This window comes from Podarcis filfolensis (assembly GCF_964270895.1).
Source record: "Podarcis filfolensis genome assembly, chromosome: 10".
NCBI classification, from domain to species: domain Eukaryota; kingdom Metazoa; phylum Chordata; class Lepidosauria; order Squamata; family Lacertidae; genus Podarcis; species Podarcis filfolensis.
This window is the reverse complement of record NC_139612.1, coordinates 47,298,056-47,322,720: the sequence shown is the minus strand read 5'-3', so window position 1 is coordinate 47,322,720 and position 24,665 is coordinate 47,298,056. Positions and strand designations below refer to the sequence as shown.

Below are 24,665 nucleotides of genomic sequence, written 5' to 3'. Positions count from 1 at the left end.
CGACAGCCACTCTTTCCCTAGAAGGGGCCATGCGTCACTGGTAAAGTATCTGCTCTGCAAGCAGAAGATCCCAGCTTCAATCTTCAGCTTCTCCAGGTAAGGCTGGAAGTGACCCCTGCCTGAAACTCTGTAGAATCACCACCAGTCAGTGCAGACAACACTGCAAGTCTGACTTGGTATAAGGCAGATTCCTACTTACAGTTTGTGCCTTTAGCCACACAAGAGGCAGCAGGTGAAGGGCAAAGAGACACAATTCAAGAATTGTGCACAATTCCAAGCACAATTCAAAGTGTTGGTGCTGACCTTTAAAGCCCTAAACGGCCTCAGCCCAGTATACCTGAAGGAGCGTCTCCATCCCCATCATTCAGCTGGACACCAAGGCCCAGCTCCGAAGGTCTTCTGGTGGTTGCCTCATTGTGAGAAGTGAGGTTACAGGGAACCAGGCCTTCTTGGTAGTGGTGCCCTCCCATAAGATGTCAAGGAAATAAACAACTATCTGACTTTTAGAAGGCACCTGAAGGCAGCCCTGGTTAGGGAAGTTTTTTATGTTTGATGTTTTACCATGTTTTTAATATTCTGTTGGGAGCCGCACAGAGTGCCTGGGGAAACCCAGCCAGATGGGTGGGGTATAAACAATAAATTATTATTACTAGGCAAAAAGGAAAGAGTGGAGACAGAGGCAGGCAACTAGGAACAAGTTGGAAATGTGCTTCCTTCCCAGTGAACTCAAGAAGCAGCCAGTCGTTCATTTCCATTGTTAATGCTATTTAATTCTCTTTCCATATTCCGGTCTTCAATAAAAAGGGTCCATCAATAATTTAGGCACAATAAAGCAGCAGGCGCAGAGGGTGTCTCTCCTGCCCGCTCACAGTCCCTCTGGCTGAGGGGACACTCTATGTCCATGTGCGTGCATACGAGGGCACCCCATCCCCCCCAACGCACACACATACTTCCATCAGGATGTGAAAAGAGGTAGAGACAACAGCCACAGAGAACACAGGAAACGAGGAAGGGCCTGGGAGAGTGGAGTCGATACTGGAGGCAGTGAAATGCAGAGGCACATTTCTCCCGTTCTCGGGCTAATTGAGGGAACGACTGGACCACAAAGGAAATGGGCTATGTCTGTAGGATATCTGGAGTGAATCACAGATCCAGAACATCATCAGCGGGTCGTGGATCGAAGCCTCTGTCCTGCAGAGGCTTTTCTGCTTGCAGACACCTCCAGACACCCATCACAAATCCCTCTCCTCGACCCACACAATCCTGGTCTGCTCCTGGAAGACGTGGGCCCGCACCACCTTCACCAGCTCCTCCGCACTGCCCCAGGCGTGAGGATCCACCCAGGCCCCCAAGCACGGCAAAGTGTGCAGAGTCCACTTGGCCTTCCGGCACTGCTTCAGCACCTCCGAGTCGCGAAGCCCCGGCTTCCCCAGCCAGCTCCTAGGAGGGAAGAGCACAGCAGAGAAACATGCCATCAGTAGACTCCTCAAGACGCTATGAATAATGCATTCGCCGAGATGGGTTAAGTCAAGCATGTTAGCTTAAGCATGTTGAAGTCTAATGGTCTGATCCCAAGAACTGATGGACCGCCAAGCAAACGCTCCAGTTGGGAGCTTCCTCCGCCCCCTGCACCAGGACGATGTCACAAATCACAGTCCATGTGCGTTCCCATCTGAAGCAAAATGTTCAGGATTTTTGCAGAAGGAGCTTAAAAAAAATTCAGCTGTAACCGCCCAAAGGAGAGTTTGGGCAACCGGTGAAACCTTATGGTCCACAGCATCTTTGGGGATGGGGCGCAGTTCAGTGGTAGGGCACTCGTTTCATGTGCAGAGGGTCCCTGGGTTCAATCTCCACCTGAGGCCAGGAAAGACTGCATGTCCAAAACTGGGAAGAGCCACTGCCAATCCATATAGAGAAAACCGAGATGGGTGCAACGGCCTATATGGCTTCTAATGTGGTGGTTTTTCAAAGCTTTCTGCATCAGCACTGCTTGTGAAGGAGTTGCAGGAAAAAATTGAAGCAATGAAGGTGCAGGTTTTTAACTAGAGGTTGGATGGCCACCTGTCATGGATGCTTCCACTGAGATTCTTGCATTGTAGGGGGTTGAACTAGATGGTCCCTTCCAGCTCTGCAATTCTATGGTCCCCCCGAGTCAGTTGATTCAGCCTATTGGGGTCCGCCAAGTCAGTTGTTTCAGAATATTGGCTCAGCCTACTGGGTCTTATTGTCCTCTTGCACAGAATGAGAATAGTTCCCTAAAAACACTTCCTTGAGGCTACGGAGTTTGGGAGAGGACCAACAAAGATGGAGAAATTGTCTTTCAGGAAACCTGTCAGCTGTTATACTCATCTTCTCACTGTGAGACACCTGTGTTCTAGGGTGGTCAGCTGCCAAAGCAAGAAAGAGGACATGGCTCTTGCAGCTTTGATTGCAGCGCAGAAGAGGAAATTTCAAAAAAGCATAGCTTGCTACACCTCTTTAGACGGTTCAATGCCCCAGTCCACTGCCTTATTATTTATTTTTTTTAATACTTTTATTTTTCTTTAAACAAATACAGATAAATATAAACAACCAAAATTGAAGAATTTTTTAAATGAAAAATCCTTAATAATAATAATAATGAAAAAGGCTTTAAAAACTACAAAAAATATCAAAGTATATGGCATAGAACATAAGCCATTATGGGAAAGAAAAAAAGAAAAAAGGAAAAGGAAAGGAGGAGGAGGGGGAGGGGAGGAAAAAGAAAAGAAAAAAGAAAAAAAGGGGGGGAGAGGAAGATGAGCCAAAACACAAGAAGGCTCATCTATTGTATGCTTCCATCAAGGTCACAACAGATCATTATTCTTATCAATTCTCTCTATCTGCGTTCCACAGAATCCTTCATCTTGGTATCAGGGAACATTTCCCTAAGTCTGCTGCCTTATATTCATAGAATCAAAATTGTAGAGTTGGAAGGGACCACAAGTGCCATCTAGTCCAATCCCCTGAGATGCAGGAATCTTTTGCCCAACTTGGGGCTCAAACACATGACGCTGAGATTAAGAGCCTCATCCTCTACTGAGCGAGCTGGACCAGGCCATTTGTCCATTTAGCTCGGTCCACACTGACTGGCAGCAGCTTCCCAGGATTTCAGACAGGGCTATCTCACAGCCCTACTTGGAAATTCCAACGACTGAACCTGGGAGACTGTGCATGCAACACAGATTTCAGACAGGGTCTCTCCTAGTAGCAGGTGCTAGAGGGTGAACCTGGGACATGCTACATGCAAAGAAGATGCTCTTCCACCGAGCTATTGCCCTTCTCCAGGTGGTAATTCAGCAGGGCACGGAGCTGGGTCTAAGCACAATGGAAAGGTTGGTGCTTCTTCCGGCAGGCTCAGCTAGAGGAAGAAGGGCTCTCATCTGGAGCTGTGTCATGGCAGAGAAGGGGGCGCCGGACTGCCTATACCATCTGAAGCCAGCTCTTCCCATCTGCATTGCAACCCGTGTCAATCCTGAGAAGGGCTTTTCATACCTGACTCCCCTGACGTTCTTCTCTGTGACCTCGACATGGATAACGATGGGGTATATTTCACTTTTAATTAGTTCCCTCGCCACCTGGACCTCCAGCTCCAGCAGGCAGTGTTTGTTCTGCAAGGAAATCCAACAGATTTACTGATTTAAATGGAAAAGAAATAACCCGTCCCTGACAAGTTACATTAAATCAAACCCTACACTGTGAAATATCATTGCTTTTCCAATAGTAATTCCATTAAAGGATGGGATTTACAACCAAACCAGTGAGGAAAAGAGAGAATTGAAGGGCAGGGTCAGTTGATCTACAGCACACTGGGTGTCCGATACGTCTGGGTGGGAGGAGATCTCGGCACTCACCTTCAGGGACACTCGGTCTCCCATGCTAGTCAAGGAGAGCATCACCCCACAGACCTGCAGAGCCCACCAGCTTGCAGATCTGCACTCAGAAGACCCTCTTCTCTGGAGAAGGACAAATGGGATGTGTACAGATATTACACAAAATGGCAGTCATGGAGCTTACATAGGAAGTTGTGGAGACAGCTTGTTGGGACTGGTTTGAGGCAGAGGAAGATAATTTGGATTCCCCTTCCCTGGAAGCAGGGCCAAAGTGTAGCCATTAAATTTCCCACAGCTCCAGATGGCCGCTAGTACACTCCCTGCTCTGAGAGTAATTGGGAATAGCAGTGTAGAAGCTCTCGCCACAAAGAGTTGCCTGGGTAGTGTTACAATAAAAGGGGAATCTAATTTGTCTCGAGTTTTTCCATAAGGCGGTTTAGCATAACCATTCGTCTCGCCCTGCCTCTCAGCCCTGAAATTGCAGTGCTCTAGTCCTCACCTTTCCAATAGCCTCCTTGATGGTGCGCATCTTCCCGCAGTTCCTCTGGCTTTCAGAGATCCCATCAGCGATAAGAATATTCTTGGAGGAGGCAGAGGAGAGTCTTTGGTCAGGAGGGGCATCTGTGAATGCAGGGAGCAAAAACCACAAAAGGACAAGTCGTGGAGGAGATGTTACAATAAGCATGAGTTATCATGGGGGGGTTGCTTTCAAAGCCTAGGTCAGGGGTAGGCAACCTAAGGCCCATGGGCCAGATATGGCCCAATCACCTTCTCAATCCAGCCCACGGACGGTCTGGGAAACTGCATGTTTTACATGAGTAGATTGTGTCCTTTTATTTAAAATGCATCTCTGGGTTATTTGTGGGGCATAGGAATTCGTTCATTTTTTTCGCCAAAATATAGTCCGGCCCACCACATGGTCTGAGGGACGCTGGACCGGCCCACAGCTGAGAAAGGTTGCGGACCCCTGGCCTGGGCTAAGACGTGCACCTTCAATCTGAAATTCTCTTTAATCAAAATTAAGTCCCAGTTTCAGTTAAGAGTGCAGGGAATGGCATCCTAAGGCTAACCTGCGAGTCAAACCCACTGAACACACTGGGAGATATTTCTGAATAAACATGCATTGGATCGCGCTGTAAATCATGCAAGTTGCAATGCAGAACTGCCCTATTTTTTTTCTTTTGCAAGGGAAAAAATTGCCCTATTTTTTTTCTTTTGCAAGGGAAGGAAAACAGAAGAACGTCTTTTGTTTTCATGACCTTAGCACTGTAGTTCCCAGTAGTTTTGTTAAGGGGATCGACCAATGGATTTTTTTCAAGATCCATCTATTGGCCCTGACCTCGATGCAGAAGAACTTCCTGTCCTTTCATTTTCCACACCACACAGTACAAGAATCATAGCACAATCTCAAGGTCCCACATTTCACTGCATTAGGAGGCATTCATCTCATATCAGCAAACCTCCTTTGCAGCAACACTATGGGCCATGAACATGGGTCAGTGGCGGATTTTTTTCTTTACATCATGGCTGGGGGACCTGTGGCCTTCTAGATGTTGTTGGACTCCAACTCCCATCATCCCTGGCCATTGGCTACGTTGGCTGGGGCCGATGGGAGTTGGAGTCCAACAATATCAGGAAGGCCATAGGTCTCCCATTTCTACTTTCTGTTTCCTGCACCCAAAGTGTGGAACCTGCATTTGTGGGGTAGGGAAGGGCAAAAGGCAGAAAGTCTTGTCAAAGTCACCCCCCACCCACTTCAAGATGCAGAAGGAAGATCCTTGCTCAAACAAGGGTGGAGAACCTGTGGTCCTTCAGGTGTGGTTGGACTACATCTCCCATCAACCCCAGCCAGTAGGACCAACAGTTAGAGATGACGGAGAGTTGCAATCTCTGCAAGGCCTGGATCACCCCAACTCTGAGCTAGAGGCATGAAAAAGAGACTTTCAATGCTTACTCCTGTAGGAGTAAAGATTATTAAACCAGAGACTCATTTCCTAGCATGGTCTCAAGGTGCAAGTCCAGAGCTAGGATAAAGGAAGTAGACCCACTTGGGGTTTCCGGCTTCACCACCGGCCCATAGTCAAATCACTCAGCCTCTCCTGCTTACCAGACGGGCACGAGCAAAAGTCCTGATGGGAGGAAGGGAGAGCCAGAAGGTTCTTAATGAGATGGGGTGCTAAGCATGCAGGTGACAGCATGACAGGACGACGGGTCTGAACCACGAGAGGGCATACTGGGCTGTAGGGCTTTTCAGTTCCACCTGCACATAAAAAGGCAGTGTCAGTGAGCAAGAGAAGCGAGGGCAGGCTTGCTGGCTTCAGTGATTCCTTACATGTCTTTAATATGGTGATGGTTGGAAGCTGCGTGGGCCTCTGAGGTCCCCATTCCCTGACCCCTGCAAGCTGTGCTCAGCCCACTTCTGGCTGGAGAGGGCCTGCTTATTTATTTTCCAAGCAGAACAAGGAGTCCTGTGACCCACCACAAAGCAGGGCTGGGAAACCTGTTGCTCTCCAGGTGTTGCTGGACTGCAGCTCCCATAATTCCTGACCACTGGCCATGCTGGTCGAGGCTGATGGGAATTTGAGTCCCATAGCAACCAGGAGGACCACAGCTTCCCCATCCCTACAATCCTACCATAAGGTAAAGGTAAAGGGACCCCTGACCATTAGGTCCAGCCGACCATAAAGACTAGCAAATAAGACCAGTGAAAAAAGCACAAGCTTTATTCAAGCAACAGCAAGTGCCTATCACCATCATCTATGAATTACTGGAAGGCAGGGAACCTCAGTCCTGGGGGCCACATGCAGCTCTCCATTTGGCCCTCGATGAGACTGTGCCAGGCCACATACCCCTCCCACAGGCCACACCCTCCTCAAATGCTTTTGCCAGGCTGTGATGTAACCTAATCAACAAAGGCAAGAATCACATCCATTGCTCTGCCCGCTTTGGCATCTACTCCTGACCCTCGGAAGGTTGCCCTTGAAGGAATGGGGTCCTTGGGTTGAAAGGGGCCCCCACCCCCGCTCTGTAGTTATCTTGGGGAAAACGAGAGGGAAGGAATGAGATTCCCATGCTTCCCACTTCTTTGGCAGGCACACAATGCCAACATAATCCAACTCTAAGGTTATCATCAGAATGCCTTCCCCAAGATCAACATGTGGTTAACAAAGGAAGGGCCTTTTCAGTGGTGGCACTGTGGCAATGGAGCATTCTCCCAAGAGAAAGGCTCACCTGGAAGCCACTCAAATGCCTCATCAGTGCCTAACTAAAAGCTTTCTTTAAAAAAAAATCTATTTAATCCTGGCCCATTTTTAGGATTTTCTAGATTAGCTGTTATTCTTTATTTTTAAGTACTAGCTATTTTAATGTGGGTTCCCCCCCGTTCATTTTATTGAAAGCCACCCCGATTGCATAATTAAAGGGTGGAGTATCCACAAATTAGTGAATGAATAAATAAATTCACCGGGGCCAGACAGTCAGAGCATATAACGCCAATCCTGGCCTGGCTGGATTAGTTTCTGGGCCCAGTTCAAAGTGCTGGTTTTGACCTCTAAAGCCTTAAGCAACGCAAGACAGCAATACCTCAACAACTGCCTCTCCCCATATGAACTAATTCAGACCCTGTGATATTAATCTGAGGCCCTTCTTCATGTGCCTCCTTCACAAGAGGTTCACAGGGGCCTTTTCTGCAGCCCCCACCCCCCACTGTGGAATGCCCTTCCAAGAGAGGCTCGCCTGGCGCCTTCATTACATATCTTTAGGCACCAGGTGAAAATGTTTCTCTACAACCAGGCCTTTGGCTGATTAACATTCTATGTCTTTTAAAAATGTGTTTGTGGGGAGGGGGGGCGTTACTGGTTTGCTTTTGTTCTCCTTTCTATTTTGGGTTCTTACTTCGTATTTTTATGTTGTGAGCCACCCTGTGATCTTTGGGTGGTGTTTTGCATATTGAATAAATAAAACAAATCCTCATGAATATGCAAAACACACACAGAGAGACACTGCCCCTGTACAGAGAGCCTGCACACCACAGTAGATAGACCATTCGTGGGAGCTACTTATCTGATGTTAACTCAAGAGCAACTCTTTTCTGTTGGGAGCAGAGGTTTGCAAATTCACCTGGGCAAAGCTCTTGCCAAGGGGCCTCCTCACTCTGCCCCCCTTGCTGCTTATGTTTCACCAGGCGAAGCTGGTCCAGGGCCCGTTTCTTCAGCTGGAAAGAACAAAGAGAAAGGGAGGGGAGGGGAGGGGAGGGGGGAAGGAGACAGACAGAACAAAGCATGCATCACTCAGGCGCTTGCAAAATGACAGCTACATGTTTATTATTGGAAGTTAAATAGGCTGTGCCTTGAGATACAACTCCCCGAGTGAGGCAGGGCATAGCAGCAATTAAGAGCCTTCCTCTCTCGCAAGCTCCGGTCCTTCGAGAAAACAGCTCAAGATAACAATGCAAGGCATTTCTCTGCATCTCCCATAAGGGAAGGCTGTCCCTAAGAAAACGCTGCAGCAGCAGAGACAACGGCTACCACACAGGGAAGTGTAGCACTTTTCGCCTAGGCTGTGTGATGTAGAGAGAAAGGCAGCAAGAAACCAGCTACCCACTCACACACTCCATCCAGGAAACCAGACACTGAGGCCAGGAAGTAGGAGCCGAGGACTGCTCCAAGCTTTGCAGCCTGTGGGCAAGGGAAAAGGCTTAGACCAGGATGGGGTTTTCTCTCTCCATCTTCCCTTCCCCACCGCACCCCTGGATTTTGCCACGGTGAGCCTCCCTAAGTCAAGAGCTGCAATGATTTCCTAAAATGCAGAACGCTTCTGCCTATAAATTGGTCTAAAACATCACAACCCTGCATCTTCAGCCACTCGTGGTGGCTTAAGACCGCTAGACTTTTCACGGCAATTCCAGATGGGTGCGACTTGATCACTCCACAACTAGATAAAAGTACTTCCTGCATGTTCAAAAGCACTCCCTCCTTTATGGTACATCACACGTTGCAGGAAAGAACCTTATTATTACTTATTATTATTATTATTATTATTATTATCATATTCAGCCCTTTAACCCAGGGATGAATGTTTAGTAGGCTAGCCTGGAGAGAAACTGACTGGCCCAAGGTTGCGCATTGTGTTTTGTAGCTGAGTGGGGATTTGAACTCAGGTCTCTGTGGTCCAAGTCCTTCATTCTATCTGCTGCACGACACTGGCTGCACCATATCATTTTGTGTTTTTATACTGTAAACCGCCCAGTGATCTTCGGCTGAAGGGCAGTTACTGATTGATTGACTGATTTGCAGGTTCCAGGATTGAGTCTAGACAATTCCTCTTGTGCACAGCTTACAAATGTGAGCCTCCTCTCTCAACAACTTTGGCATAACAGCCAAGGAGTTATACCAAAATCACCAATGAGCAGCAACCATTCTATCTGCTTTTCCCCCTCTGCTCCATCTCAATCCCTTTTCCTTTTGGATTGCAACCCTGAGGATAAGGGACTCCCTTACTAAGTGCAAGCTGTTCTGGGAGGCTTTTGGAGAGGGGGGCTCTCCAAGAGTGGACTCAAAGAACTTTTATGATTAACAATAATAATACCACCACCAGTCCTTTCTTCCCAACCCACACATTCCCCCTGTTCTCTCACCTCCAGCTTACCTTAGTCTTGCAGCCTTTTTGCTGGGCTGCCACTTGACTTTTCTCCTGTATCTTCAAGAGTTGATGAGCCCTGAAAGATGACGGCAATTGAAAACCAGCTTGATGGGAGCACACACACACACACACACAGAGAGAGAGAGAGAGAGAGAGAGAGAGAGAGAGAGAGAGAGAGAGAGAAGCAGTACCATGGCCAACTGCTCTCAAGAGGCACAGGAATTGATCATTCCCAACGCCCTTTTTAGTGAAGAAGGCATATTGAGATATCTCTCATCCTCACAAACAGCCAGGATGGTGAGCCTCAGCTCCTGTTTTGCTTAGCAAGGCATGGAAACACAGAGGTACACTGCCAGTGCTTCCAAACAGTCAGTGTTTTGCAGGATTCAAGTGCACATCAGAACTTTAGGTCTGTGCAACTAAAGTGGATTAAGGAACTCTGTCAGCCTAGCAGAACAAATCCAGTTTAACAAAAACAAAAACAAAAGCCAGACTTAATGCAATTTGGAAAGTGATGGGGAATTCAGTGTAGAATTCAACACTGGAAAGAGGGAGGTGCAACTGGGCTTTCATTAAGGAAAGTCAATTAATCAAACGGATTTTTTAAAAAAATCAAATGTGCATAAATGTGTGTACAATTACAACAAGAGCTTATGTAAGTGAGGGGAGGCATGGTGATGGAAGTGCATGCTTCAGCAAGGGCCATGTGTGTAGAAAGTGATGTGGGGGGTGCCACTTCTAAGATTTGCCTGCCACCTTCAGTTTTTGCAAGTATTTAGGGTAAACTCACATTTAACTTTTAAAAAAATAAAAACTTACCACCCAATCAAACCAGAGGTCCTTTTTTTTTTTAGTCTATTAAAATGGCCCTAACCAATTAATTTAAATTATTAAAGGTTGCAGCCTGAGCTTTTATATACACATCATTACTTCCAGAGGGGCAGCCGTGTTAAGTCTTTTGCAGCAAGAACCATTTATTATGGCAAATTCCGTTAGCCTTTAAGATGCCACAGGACTGTGTGGTCATTACTTATTTCCACTCTGTTCCAAGTGCTTTAACACAATTCTCTTCTCATTCATCTCTAATGATACTGGAGGTGAGCTCAGCACACAGATCCTAACCAGGGAAGGCCACATGGATGTTCCAGAGCTGAGGGGCAACTTGACCCGGTCTCCCGAATCCCAGCTCAAATCCACTGATTCACCAGTTCCCTACAGCTCCCAGGCAGCCTCTGCAACAGCAGTGTGGCCACGTCTCCACCTGGCTGCCCCCCACCAAATTTCTGCTTCTGCTGCCTTACCCAGCACTGCCTGCCATCCACTCAGCCTTCTCTAAAAATCCAGTGGAGACACAATAAAAAGCAGGGCACCAAATAAAACTCAATTAGCACTCCAAAACCCGAGTCCATCTAAAATTAATCCAATAACGCTACATAAATATTACAAGATACCTTTAAAAACCCAGTTTAAACAAGGATGCTTTTGCAGATCTTGCTAAAAACCTGCAGACTGGACTTGGGCAATTCTCAGGGGGCAGAATGTTCCACAAAGCTCTTGCAACTGTTAGGATTCCTCAAAGGAGGAGGGCCTTACCAGAAGAAATTAAATGGGGGCGGGGAGGCACTCACTAACAACCTCCCCTCCTCCCAGTTGTGGGTTCCCCTATAAACCCTTCTCCTACAGCACCCACATATCATAGTGGTGCTTAGATCTATGGGTTACAACTCGCCGTACCTTGTGCTAGTCAAGTGCTGCAACTACAAAAAAATAGAGGGGAATCTTAAGAAGCTGCCTGATGCCATCTCTTGGTATTAGTCGCTCTCTAGATCTCTGTTATGCCCAGCAGCTGTTTTCCGGGTTCTGCTGCCCAAAGAGCACGACTGCATCTAAATGTACTTAAGTTACAGGGAGGGAGTTACTCAGGAGAGAAGTCTTGAATGGTTATGGGAAGGGTTGTAGTGCAGGGCTTTGAATGCTGAAGGCCCCACGTTCATTTCCCATTATCTCCCGGTAGAGGTGGAAATGTCCGCTGCCTGAAGCCCTGGAGAGATGCTCCCAGCCAATGTAGACACAGCCAGATGTTCCAGTGGGCCTGACTCCTTATAAGTTCCCTGTGCTCTTAAGAGCAGCTTAGAAGGCAGCCAATGGCCAAAGAAGGGTGGAGGGATCCTCCTTCACTGCCAATCTTAATAATAATAATAATTTATCATTTGTACTCCGCCCATCTGGCTGGCTTTCTCCAGCCACTCTGGGCGGCTTCCAACAAAGATTAAAAATACATTAAAATGTCACACATTAAAAACTTCCCTGAACAGGGCTGCCTTCAGATGTCTTCTAAATGTCAGGTAGTTGTTTATCTCTTTGACATCTGATGGGAGGGCGTTCCACAGGGCGAGCGCCACTACCAAAAAGGCCCTCTGCCTGGTTCCCTGTAGCTTTACTTCTCACAATGAGGGAACTGCCAGAAGGCACTTGGTTCTGGACCTCAGCTTCCAGGCAGAACGATGGGGGTGGAGACGCTCCTTCAGGTATACAAGACCGAGGCCGTTTAGGGCTTTAAAGGTCAACACCAACACTTTGAATTGTGCTCAGAAATGTACTGGGACCCAATGTATGTCTTTCAAGATCTTTGGGGAAAAGCTGGGCAGCCATCAAGCATTTGGAACGCTTGAATTCTATGGATTCCCAGACTCAAGCACAGGTTTGCACTAGGTGACCCCTTGACCCTTCTCTCCCTCCCTCCAGTTTTAAAATTCTGTCTTGGGCAAATTTCGGCTGCATCACCCGCTGCTACTGTCCTTTTCCCCATTTTTAACTAGAGATACCAGGCATTGACCTTGGTAGCTTCCAGACAACCCGCTTACTGATCATACATCCCAATTTGTTCGCAGGGAGATTAGATGACAGGTGGCTGTTTACTGAGCATCCATTCCGGTTTGCTTACTGGGAAGTTAGAGGATGTTGCCTCAAGTGTTACTCCACACTTTCCATTGCATTTTCCAGTCTCTTTCCTCATTGCAAGAAGTATGATTGGGGCGGGGCAAGGGAAGGGGGGGAATGTGGTGGTTGTATAAGGCCTCCCTTGCCTAAAGGATAACTTACTTAGTAGAGCATGAGATTCTTAATGTCAGGGTCATAGGTTCGAAAGGATTCCTACATTGCAAGGGGTTGGACTAGATGACCCCCGTGGTCCCTTCCAGCTCTACAATTCCATGATTCTCTCATTCGGCTATAACTGCACAGGCTGAATTTGCCAGTATGACTGAATCCCACCCCAAAAGACTGGAAGCATCCCTTGTGCATGCAAAGCAGCCCTCCGCCCACTTACGTTCTTGTGCATTAAATCACACCCAAGGGACAGAGGTCCATTACCTGCTGTAGTTAGGTACCGTGCCACTGTCCAAGTCCTGGAGGGTGAAGGGATCCACGCGGGCACAGTACCACTCCAGCCGCCCCTTGTACAAAGTGTCCGTGACGTGAAGGATCTCCCGGTGCTTCACGCACAAGGCGTAAGGGTCAGCAAGCTCCAGGAGGCTCAGGTTGGCCCGCACATAAAAGGAGTCGCCAGGAACCTTCTTCCCAGCATCCAGTGCTTCTTTGAGAGGCTGGTATCCTGGTAAAGAGAAGAGCATGCAAATGAGAAGGGCCCTGCTGGATCAGGCCAAAGGCCCATCTAGTCCAGCTGCCTGTCTCCTGCATTTGCCAACCAGGTAGCTCACAAGCCAGGCATGGAAACAGCAGCTCTCTCCTGTTGTTGCTGCTCCCCCCTCCACCACCAGTACAGCCTCTAGCATGCAGAAGAAACTGCAAATAGCAGTTGAGAGACCCAAATAAATGCATTCGTTTTTGATCCGAAGCATGGTTTACCATCCTCTTCAGGAACACAAAAGGAGGCTCAAGGAGAAGCTCACAAACATCAGTACAGTTCCTGCCTTCAGGCTTACAATCTAAATGACACAGCACCAAAGGAAAAGTGACTGGGAGGGAGGAGGAGGAAAAAAGCAAAATCAGGCACGGTTTTGTAACAAAGGGCCCCTCCGCACTTGGTTTTTGTTTGGGTTTTGCAGATAAGGAACAAGTTGTTATAAGGAAGCTCTTGTAATGACCAGTTGGAATGAAATGAGTTCCAAGGAGAGGAGGAGGAGCCATGAGTTGCTGGTCTCTCGGCAGAGCAGATGGATGGAGTGCCCTGCTTCCTTTCCCTCTAACAGCTGGAGCTCAGTGGAGCGGATGTCTCCAAGTTATTGTTGATGGAGGAAGGAACCTGATGGAGCTCATCGCGATGATGCATTATGTAACGTGCACAGAAAAAGTCAGACAAGAGAGGGTGATGATAGATAGAAGTCTTCAAATTCTGTGTAACCAGGGGGAAAGTTCCACATAAAATTAGGAACTCACAGGAGCACCAAAGGAAAAAAAGATGGGAGATCTAGAAGTCTCATGTATCCCTCTCCAACATCAGATAAGCAGGTGTGACTTAGGGGGCCCAATAAGTGGGCCCTCTACTCCTCCTACCTCTCCTGTGAACATGGTGTTCAAAAAAGCATTAGAGAGTGAGAGAGAGAACTTCTGTATCCTGTTACTGATCAGCATGAGAGCAGGACAACACTGCCTTGCTCCAAAAACGGAGCACCAGGAAGAGCCAGTGGCTGGTCCCCTCTCCTTGCTCTTTTGCACGGGACTCTGCAATTCCAGCATTGTGACAAGGCTACTTGGAAAAGTCCTCTAAACTGAGGTCCTGTATGTAAAAGAAGCACTAGTTTAAAGATGCTGTTTATAGACAGCTGATTATGGAGAGAGGGCTCCATAACGGCCCTGCTACTCAAAGGGAAAAGAGGCATCTGGGCTTCCAACCCAAACTGCCCTCCAGGCACTAACTCCCATGATCTGAATCCAAGCTACTGGGGAGTCTGGCTTGAGCTGGCCAGATTTTGGACAAATTCCATCTAGGTGACTTAAATTAAAATTAGGGACTCTTATCACCGCAAGGGTAATCCTTAAAGCTGTACAAGCAAATTAGAAAGCCATGGGATACCAGAGACTTGCAGCAGCAATGGGAAATCTGTCCCAGCATGGCAACCTATATGACACCCTAAATGAACGGCGCGGTATACACTTCAAGTATTGCAAAAGAAAAGCATAGAGCTACAACAGGGGCACTGCACTGAACTGCCACTCTTGGCTAACCGCAAGTCTCCTGTGATCTGATGGCAGGGTTCTAAGATATCATTCCATAGCCACAGGGACTAGAAACTTGGTTTATGCTTACTTTTCCTAAATAAATCAAAACTTGAAAAGTGGCGGCACCCTAGGCCAGATATTCAGCTAAAATATTTCTGCTGCAGCATCGCAGCTGCACAACAGACCCACAGCCTTGACTGTCCAGATTAGTTAACGATAGAACAATCACATATGCAGGATTGGGAAAAAGTGGCTTACCTCTCATATCAGGGAGGAAAAGCAGAGCAGATGGATCATCCCAGTGCAGCAGACTCAGGTAAGCTACTTCCAGGGTGCAGTTCTCCAGAGAGAGCACTTCCCCGTTTAGCTGTGGACCCCTAAGCTGCCGCAGAAACACACACAGAGCAGAGATGCAGGGATCAGTTACAATTAGCTTTGTAAAATAATAATAATAATCTGGACTTTAAAAAAAAGAAAAAGAACTGTGCTGCTACCTCTCCATCCATCCCCTCTGCAATCTTTAAAACAAAACAAGCAAGCAAGCAAGCTGTAGGCTGTTAATGCATGCTTGATAGCAGGTTTCCCGGGGACAGGAGATCTGAAAAAACAGGCTGCTGTTGGATTCTTTGATCTTTCTTCAAAGAAGGGGTGCAGGGAATTGGGAGATCCTAAACTGAAGAAGAACTTTCCAGAGCTACTGAAACAGGCTCCAGGCCGCTCTGTTCAGAGGTGGACTTGTGGCCTATGCACATTCACCCCAGTGCCCATGTAAATGCTGGGGAATGGGACAACTTCTGGGGAGAATCAGGAACAAAGGAAGCTCATTCTTGCAGCCTAGACGAATATCAGCCACTAGGGTAGCACATGGACAGACATTAAGAGCAGCTATAGAACAAAGGGGGGAAACCCTAGGCCCAACTTGGCCCTTGAGATTCTCCCCAGTCACACCCTCCTTGAGCATTTTTGCCTGGCTGGAATATGTCTGTTAACTCTGCTAATGCCTCTTGCTTGCCTGGATGTGAAACTAGCCTGTCAAACAAAAGTAAAATCGGCATATATTGCTCTGCCTGCTTTACCTCTGGCCCCTCCCACCACGAGCACATGGCCCATGGAAGGTTGCACAGATGGAAATGCAGCCTGTGCGCTGGAAAAGGCTCCCCAGCATCGCTAGGGCAGGCGATGGGAGTCGGGCATTTAAGTGGGCACAGGTGTGCAAATCAGATTCAGAAACTAAAAAAGACGCCCAATCTTTTCGTAGTTGGTGTAGCCTGGTGGGTAAAAGACTTAAGAGCTGGGACTCAGGATATCCTAGGTTTGAATCTTGCCTCTACCATGTACTTGTTAGGCAAGGCTCTCTTTCAGATTTCTATCTGCAAAATGGGAACAGCAGCAGTACTTGGCACATCCTACCCAGCTGTTGCAAGAAGGACAAAGAGGTAATGTATATGAAGTGTTTTGGGAACACGGAATGCTGCCTTGTACCTAGTCAGACCGTCACTCCACCTGGCTCAGTATTCCCTACACTAAGGATGTCGCTGGACTACAATTCCCACAATCCCTGACCATCAGACTCTGCTGACTAGGGCTGATGGGAGCTGGAGTCCATCGACACCTGGAGCACCATGCCACAGGCTCCCTATCTAGCCGGCTTGCACAAAGTGCCAGTGGTTCTCCAGGGTTTCAGACAGGAATATTTCCCAGTCCTGTCTGAAGATACTAGGGATTGAACCTGGAACTTTTTCCCATGGAAAGCATGTGCTCTGTCACCAAGTTACACCCCTCCCTAACCAACTTGATTGCTTGCAAAGGTTAAATTACATGTGAAGTATAATTAGTATAGTCTTGGAATGGACCAAGCCCACATCCACATATCAACGCCATCCTCCATTGGGGAGGGGATTTATGCAAATAAACCACTTACGACCTGATGCCAGGTTTACTTATGCATGGGTGTAAATGACATCTCCATTGCAGGACTTATGCAAAAGTATGAGGGGACCCGTGCAAAAGTAACTAGGCAGCAGCTGAATGTCTGAAGTAAGACATTTGCAATAAAGAATTCAGCCACTAGGTGTCATTCTGCATTGTATATCTGACTAACCGAGAGACAAACAAGGGGAGTCACCTTTTGGTTTATTACTGCAGTCCCCCACCCCCCACCCATTCCACTTCCTTATAACTCTTCCCACTCTGACATTATCTGCAATTCCATACATTCATTCATACCTCTAGGAGTCGGCATCCCTCTCTGAGCCCCACGCGCTCCGCTTCTGAGCCTGGCCTCACCCACTGGACATAAATCCCAGTTGTGTTTCCTCCAAGGATGGTGATGTCCCCAGCCAGTCTGCTGCTCTGGGGCGCTGGGACATCTATGGGCCCCGTGTGAGGCAGATGCACCACAACAGACCTGAATGGGGAGGGAAGACAGCATGGATTTAGAATTTGGTACCTCTCATTCTCTGTTTCGATGAGCAGGATATGCAGCCGGGATGGACCTGTGGTCCTCTAGATGTTGCTTGGACTACAAATCCCATAATCTCTGTCTTACTGGCCATTAATTGGAATTGGGAGCCCAACAACTTTTGGGAGTCCAACAACTTTTGGAAGAACCACAGCTTCTGGTTGAGAACAGGATGCTCGACTAGAGGGACCTTGGTTAGAACTTGGAGAGCTGCTGCCAGTCAGAGCAGGCACTGATGGAGTAGATGGGTCAACAAGTCTATAAAAGGCAGCTTTACGTGTTCCAATCTTCACAACCAGGTGAAGCGGTGGAAGCAGCAGCAATGGTTGCAGGACCCAGCAGCAGGGAGGGGAGATGAGTCCTGGAAACGGATGCCATTCAACTGCAGGCACAGACCTCACAGAGTTACCCAGCGTGCCTGCCCCACCTAGGATGCCTGCATTCATAGGGCTGCCTCTCCAAACCATCAGGGAGGCAGGAGTGTTTGTTTGAGAAAGGGAAACAGACCTCCTGGAGAAGTCCTGCTTGACAGAGCTTCTAGACAAGCAGATTTCTGACTTTGCCCTGGTGTAGGCACTGCTGGAAGAGGAACGGGATCTGGCAGATGAAGGAGTGTTGACGGCACTTCCTGAGAGAGACAGACAGAACAACAAGAAGTTACCATGGGCAACATGCAAGGATTCATAAGCACCTTTCATTTGAAAGGCATTGAAGTCATTGGGCCGGGGAAACCCCAAGCTCCAGAACTGCATTTAAATGATCCAGCTACATGGGCAGCTGGCCATGTAGGTTAGGATTCACACAACCCTGCCCTCAACAAAGTTATTAGGTCACTTAACACCAGCTCAGTTGTGCAACCGACAGCTGCGGAGAAAAGCAAATCCCAGACAGCTAGAGTAAGGGCAGTGAAAGCTCAGGATAGGGGCTGCATGCCTCCCTCTCTGACCCTCAGGACTCTTCCTAGGCCACGCCTCCTTTGCAAGCCACGCCCCCTAAGTGGCTTTGCAAGCCACGCCCCCTAAGAGGGCCCTGTTGCACACCCTCTTTTTGCCTGGCTGGAATGTGTCCCCAAACTGTGGTTATGTATCCAACCTTGCCTGAATGGAGAGCTGCGTGTGTGGGGGAACCCTCTGGCTTTTGTGTGTTGTGAATGTTAATCTACATTCAGTGCTCTGCCTCTGGTCCTGTGCCTCTTCCTTCATGCACCTCTTGGGTTGAAAAAAGGTCCCCCCACAAATACACACCTGAGCTAGAATAATCTCAGAAGAGACCCCTCAGTACATAAGTTTTGGAGAACAGTGTATCAAGCAGAGTGGCAGGCAGGCGAAAGGATGGTCAGCTGTACTCCACCAATACCTAGACTGGATTCTTCCAAATGCCCATAAAAGGAGGCAGCAGGGCAAATCCAGGAGTGGATTCCCCAAGTATGTTGGAGTGGACTCTAGGCAAATCTCTCCACTTTCCAAAGCCTCCGACTGCAGAAGCCAGACACTCTTTGCACGTGGGCCAATTGCCCCAAGGAGTCGCATTGGTAGAAAACTCCACAATCTAGCCAAGGCCTGAGATATACAGTGGGACAGGCGTTGGGAGATTTACAGCCTGTCACCAAGAACCGATAACAGCCTGAAGCTGAAGCATTTATCTCTTCCGGTTCCCACTCCTCTGAAACTGAATCAAATTCACTGTCAGACAAAAACCCGCTGTAAATTAAACACACCAGACCGGAATAGCCTCAGAACGATGTGCTGGCGAGACCCTGGAGGTGGATCCCAAGAGCTGGCAGGGGAAGTGTGGGGCAAGGGTGCCCCCTCGTGGGCACACGGGCAAGCAGCTGATTTGGCAGGGGGGAGCCCACAGCTCTCAAGAAGAGAGGCTCTGTAACGCGGGGGGTGGGGGCAGGAAAAGGATTGGCAATACCTGTTAAGTCTTCCAAGCTGCCAAAGGACCCACAGGACCAACTAAAAGCATGAAGGAAACACAGAAGGGATTAATTCAAAAGCATACAAACATCAAAACCATCCCTCCACCTTTCTCCAGTTTTCTCTTAATGTCTTTTGTTGCATTTGGATCCTTCCCTGTCTCCAAACAGCTCAGGGTGGTTTGCATGAGGTTCCTGAACACTCAGCCGTCCCAAGTACTGGCCGAGGGCAAAACAGGCTTAGCTACATTAGGTGGGACTGCCTGCAGCACCACCAAGCCACTTCCAAGACTTATCATTGCAGAGATGCTCATAGATGCAGCCCTAGAGCCAGCTTTTGCATCCCTTCTTATAAATGACAGCTGCTCATCTATCCTCCTGCACACAGACATCATCTGGTCCTACCCAAAAAGATACCCCACTTTCTCCAGAGAAGGCATATTCAGTTCACCCCACTTTTCATCCCTTGCAGTCAGTCATTTATCCCTGTGATCTACTGTAACTGGTGCACCCGTATCTCTACCTAGCTGCAATGAAAACCTCTTAGTTCCTCCACATTTGCTGCCTGCTACCCCCTTGCATCCTACAGCATGCACAGACCACGAGGTCTCAGGTCCTGCCCACGGAGTCCCTTTTTCTTTCTACCTGCCCGTCGGCTCCTGTCCCATGTAGACATGGGGAGGGGAAAGTTTGAAAGGGAATCTTCTCCTGCTCAAAGAAGGCTGGCTGCATTTGGAGTCAGATCCAGCCCTTTTCAAGCTGCACTCAGCTCAAAATGGGGTTTGTTCCCCCCCCCTCACTGCCTCCTTGCTCTCCATGACAGCCCCACCTTTAAAAAAAGCTTTATGTCCAGGAAACAGGACAGTGGGAGAGCAGAAAAGGGATAAGAGCCTGGGATCCGTGATGGGAAACTATGAAAAGAGCATCATCACATCCAATGAAAGGCTACTCTCCTGCCCTCCTACACAGATTCTACCTCCCTCCTTCTCCTCCTCCCCCCCCCCTTAAGAAGCTGGAGACTTGGAGAAGGGGAAGAACTGGGATTTTAAAGCATTCAAGTTCAATGCTTTAAAAAAATCCCTTGAGGCTTTGCCTGAGGCTGAAGACACCAACATGTAAAAGAGTGCCATTGCGCTGGGATTCCAAGTGTCACCTCTTGATGGGGGTGGGTCCTTCCTCACGCTGCCGCCGAAGAATGGAGCCAGTGCAGGGGGGGAAGGGGAAGATGGAAAGGCGGTTTATTTCTCTCTCGCGTTCTGGAGTCACTTCCTAAGGAGAGAGGAGAAAAGACCTGAAAGCCAAAACGCCACACGCACCACAAACTTCCTTGTCTCACTGTTCATCAGCGAGATTAAAACCCAGTAAACTGTAAATCAAGTGTGTGTATAAGTTTGTGTATGAGGAGAAAGCCTACTTTTGTGGGGGGGTTGGATGGTGGGGGTGCATGTTACAACAGGCAGCATGAAGAGCAGGAGTTCTAGCAGGGGCAGGGAACCTCAGGCCCAAGGGCCGAATGCAGCCCTCCAAGTCTACCTGCCTGGCCCTTGAGACTCTTCTTAGACCGTATAAACTTCCCAGCTGCTGCTTCACACTCTCATTTAGTTTTTTTCAGCCTGACTGGAATATGTTCTTGAACTCTGGATAAACAAGGGAGTGTGCAGAAACTAGCCTAGCGTACAAAGGTTACATCCACACCCACAGTGAAACAGCTGCCTAAACTCTTAGGAGCAGAGGAAAATTGCCTCATTCCAAGTCAGATCATTGGCCCAGATGTCTCCTCTGACTGCCCACAGCTCTAAGGGGTCCCAGGGAGGGGTCTTTCCCACCAGGACTTAGGGCTGGGCAACATCTGGTTTTCAACATCGTGATATCACCAGCTATATACCAATATATCACAATGTCTGAAATGAGGATGGAGCTACGTAGAGGCACTGGTTGGCTTCACGGTTTTCCCCGCATCATGTTTTTTGCCAGCGCCTGCTCTTGTGATTCGCTGGCTCCTGCAGGAGGTGGGGGAGAGCTGAGCTGGCTAAGTTAAAGGGGCTGCAGGAACTGAGAGAAGCTTTGGCTGGCTTCAGTTTTCCTCACATTGTAATTTTTGCATAGCACATATACACATCATGATTCAAAATATATTGCCAGGTCAAAAATGATGAAACCGATTATCACAATATGGACTTTCAAACAGGTTTTGGATGATGTATTGATATATTGTCCAGCCCTACCAAAATTAAAGGTAAAGGTAAAGGGACCCCTGACCATTAGGTCGAGTCGTGGCCGACTTTGGGGTTGCAGCACTCATCTCACTTTATTGGCCGAGGAAGCTGGCATACAACTTCTGGGTCATGTGGCCAGCATGTCTAAGCCGCTTCTGGTGAACCAGAGCAGTGCACGGAAACGCCATTTACCTTCCCGCCGGAGCGGTACCTATTTATCTACTTGCACTTTGACTTACTTTCGAACTGCTAGGTTGGCAGGAGCAGAGACCGAGCAACGGGAGCTCACCCCGCCGCAGGGATTCGAACCGCCGACCTTCTGATCGGCAAGTCCAAGGCTCTGTGGTTTAACCCACAGCGCCACCCGTGTCCCTAGACTACTTGATTCTTTTTAACTGGAGATGCCAGAGATTGAATCTGGGAAACGTTTACATGCAAGGCATGAGTTCTACTACATTCTGGCTTTATCCAACCCCTCTCTTACCCCGTTCTGGCTTATACAGTCATCAGGGAAGACGACATCCAAGACACCTGGCGTATCAACCACTCCACCCTCCAGCGATGGAGGCTTCTCTACCATGCTCCAAGTGCTGCTTAGGATGGAGCAAAGTGAATGGGAGGAGGAACACATCTGCAGGGTGGAAAAACAAAAGCAGGAGTCAGCTCCTCAACAAGAGAGGTGGCACTGTTGAAACTTGGCAAGCTGCCGCCCTCTCCAAGCTGCACCTCCTGCAGTGATTCTAGGGGGGACAGAGGAGAGGCCACAACACCTCTGACCACGAGCCACTTCAAAGGTTAACTGCACCACAAGACTGCACAACTGAAATTAACCAACACACAGGCTGCACTCCTATGCTCACTTACTTGGCAGTAAGCCCTAATGAAAACAATTGGGCTTACTTCTGAGTGAACACACACAGGCTTGCATGGTTCAAAAATATATGTGCATACGACAGGTAATGAGGCTCCCTGAAATCACACCATCTTCAACACGCTTGAGCTATTGTTTGTCTATCTTGGGCAGGTGGAGCTGCAACCAGAGCTATTCTGTTACTGAATGGTAGGAAAGCTTCCACTACGGATGTACACGGCAGATACTCATGGCCTACTTTATTATGACATGTGCTTCACAACACAGCAGGGTCCCTCCCAGGTTGTGGCATGAAGGCGCATGATCCAGCTACCTTGCTGAAGCAAAGCAGGTGTGGCTCGAGTGAGGGCCTGGATGGGAGACCACCTTGGAAACCCAGGCCTGCCAGCTCAAGCTCCATAGAAGAAAAGCGGGAAAGACCCACTTCAATTTGAAGATGGACAGCTGGTAAAACTGCAAGTTTGCAGTTGAGGGCCTAAGTAATAAACCAAGAGCTTGATGAATTCTTGGCTGCTAGTTTACCTTCAGCCCATCCCCTTAACTTGCAAGGAATTCTGTCCTTCCCTCCTAACTTTATTCCGCTCAAGTCTCAGCTGCCTTGCCTTCCCTCCTTCCAAAATATCCACCTTCTCCCCTTCCTTTCTGCCCAAAAGCTTTCTCCTCTTTTCAAAACGCACCTTCTTGCCTAGGCCCCTGGTGCAATGGCATCGCTGCACCTGAGCTTCAAGGGTGCCAATCTTGCCCTCGGCCTCTGTGAGTCTGCCCAGCAGCTCGTCCCTCTCTTCCTCCAAGGCCCGGACACGCTTGCGGTACTGGTCCTTCTCAATGAGGATTTGGGAGTATTGCAGCTGAACACCATCTCGGCTCTGGATTGCCTGAAACAAAACACATTCCTGGTGGGGGGTGGTTGACATACCTTGGGAAGGTGGGATTACACGCAGACAGACGCTTTCTTCTGATTTTGTTTTTTGTACATTGCAATGGAGTATACAAATTAAGCAACTTTGCATGCCTCTGTTTATCTTGCACAGCTTATCGATTCTGCTTTCCATAGCCAGGGGACAGGGACAAGGAGTTACAAGAACAATAATGCCCCCCCCCCTGGCTACTGCAAGGTCCTCTTCTGCCAACCAGGTGCCATCTGTATGCATTGGTGTCTTAAGGACTAGAGAGCCTGCTTTCTGGAGAAATTTTGGGTTTCCCCAGATGCTGAGCTCTGGAGCTCAGTATCATATCCCACACTTATGGACTACAAATCTCAGACAGGTACAGCAAGGCTCATACTTGGCTGGTAGGATACCAATCCTCAACTCCCTGCAGCTTCAGGAATAGAGTGGGGGGGGGGGTCCTCCGCATGACGGCTTCTAATGGGAGCACCTTCTCACTGAACACTGCTGCCCTCCAGATACCGGTGGACTCCCAATTCCCATCAGCCACAACCAGCATGGCCAATAGTCAAGAATGATAGGAGCTGGAGTTCAACAACAGGTGGGCCACAGGTTCTCTCCACTGTGGCCCAATGTAGTGATGAGCTTTTCAGCCACTGCCTTATATGGTGACATAGGACTAAGGAGAGGAGGAAGCCACCAAAAAGGTCTCCATTCCAGTTGATCTCCTCTGCTTCCAATACTTTTCTTAGCATTCCTTCCATTTTGGCTTCTTGATTCTCATGACTAACTACATCAGTACCACTCGTCCTCACCTAGCAACCCAGAATGATAGTAGAGGGATTCTATCTCTTATCAGAGACCCTTGCTTCTAGCATAAGGGGAGACTGCCTTAAAGAAGCAGCTCACCTGATCTCTTTCCTTCTCAATCTCCTCTAACTGAGCCAGCACGGTACTCATTCTGTGTTTGTACAGGTCACAGTTCTTCTGCAGAGTTTGGTGCTTCAGCTGGAGGTCTTCCTTATCTTGCAGATACTGGAGAGGTGGGATGGAGGGCGGGGAGAGAATCCAGAGGGTTACATTTTCAAGGAATCTATTTAGGGCTTAAAACTGCTGCAGGTTTAGACCTACAACCTGTGCAGCCAGATCTGTAACACATCAAGTGGAAAAAAAGGATGCATGTGCAAATATTTATTGTCACCTCTTTGCAAGCACACACAGCTCAGCATACACCAGCTAATGGGGTTGAGAGCCTGGCTTCATGGTAGTAGCTTTGAACAGGGCTAGTGTCAGCAGTCAGCATTGATGGGCAGCTGCCAAGAGCCACACCCAGTGCCAGCACTTTGGTCCTGCTCCTCTTCTTCCTGGCTACCTCTGCTTGTTCACCTTCCCCTCTCCAAGCAAGTGAGCAGTGGAAAGAGCAAAGGCAGGGGCAGGCGGCAGCATCCACTCATCTTGCCCTCTCCTTCCGGGCAGTGAAGCCCAAGAAGGGTCATGGCACAGCGGCAGAGGATCCGCTTTGCACGCAGACGGTCCCAGGGACAATCTCAAGCATCTCTGGTCCAGCTGACAAAGAGACTTCTGTCTGAAACCCTGCAAAGCTGCTGCCATTATGGACAACACTGAGCTAGACGATGCTA

General features: G+C 48.5%; 1 protein-coding gene across 4 annotated transcripts in view; it reads right to left on the bottom strand.

Moving 5' to 3' along the window:
• Positions 1 to 748: 748 nt before the first annotated feature.
• The window catches only part of CARD10 (caspase recruitment domain family member 10), a 42,842-nt gene continuing 18,925 nt past the window's right edge, over positions 749 to 24,665 (bottom strand). For all 4 annotated transcript variants that reach the window (XM_083573922.1, XM_083573919.1, XM_083573921.1 and 1 more), the window contains exons 8-22: positions 23,935 to 24,060; positions 22,816 to 23,013; positions 21,752 to 21,898; positions 20,205 to 20,320; positions 19,051 to 19,091; positions 17,641 to 17,761; positions 16,899 to 17,079; positions 14,931 to 15,054; positions 12,864 to 13,104; positions 9,498 to 9,567; positions 7,971 to 8,064; positions 5,959 to 6,111; positions 4,351 to 4,472; positions 3,514 to 3,629; positions 749 to 1,440 (exon numbers count right to left, since the gene is read on the bottom strand). In XM_083573922.1, the coding sequence (XP_083430048.1) occupies positions 1,233 to 1,440; positions 3,514 to 3,629; positions 4,351 to 4,472; positions 5,959 to 6,111; positions 7,971 to 8,064; positions 9,498 to 9,567; positions 12,864 to 13,104; positions 14,931 to 15,054; positions 16,899 to 17,079; positions 17,641 to 17,761; positions 19,051 to 19,091; positions 20,205 to 20,320; positions 21,752 to 21,898; positions 22,816 to 23,013; positions 23,935 to 24,060 (2,058 nt within the window). In that variant the 3' untranslated portion in view covers positions 749 to 1,232. The remainder of the gene's footprint in view (positions 1,441 to 3,513; positions 3,630 to 4,350; positions 4,473 to 5,958; positions 6,112 to 7,970; positions 8,065 to 9,497; positions 9,568 to 12,863; positions 13,105 to 14,930; positions 15,055 to 16,898; positions 17,080 to 17,640; positions 17,762 to 19,050; positions 19,092 to 20,204; positions 20,321 to 21,751; positions 21,899 to 22,815; positions 23,014 to 23,934; positions 24,061 to 24,665) is intronic.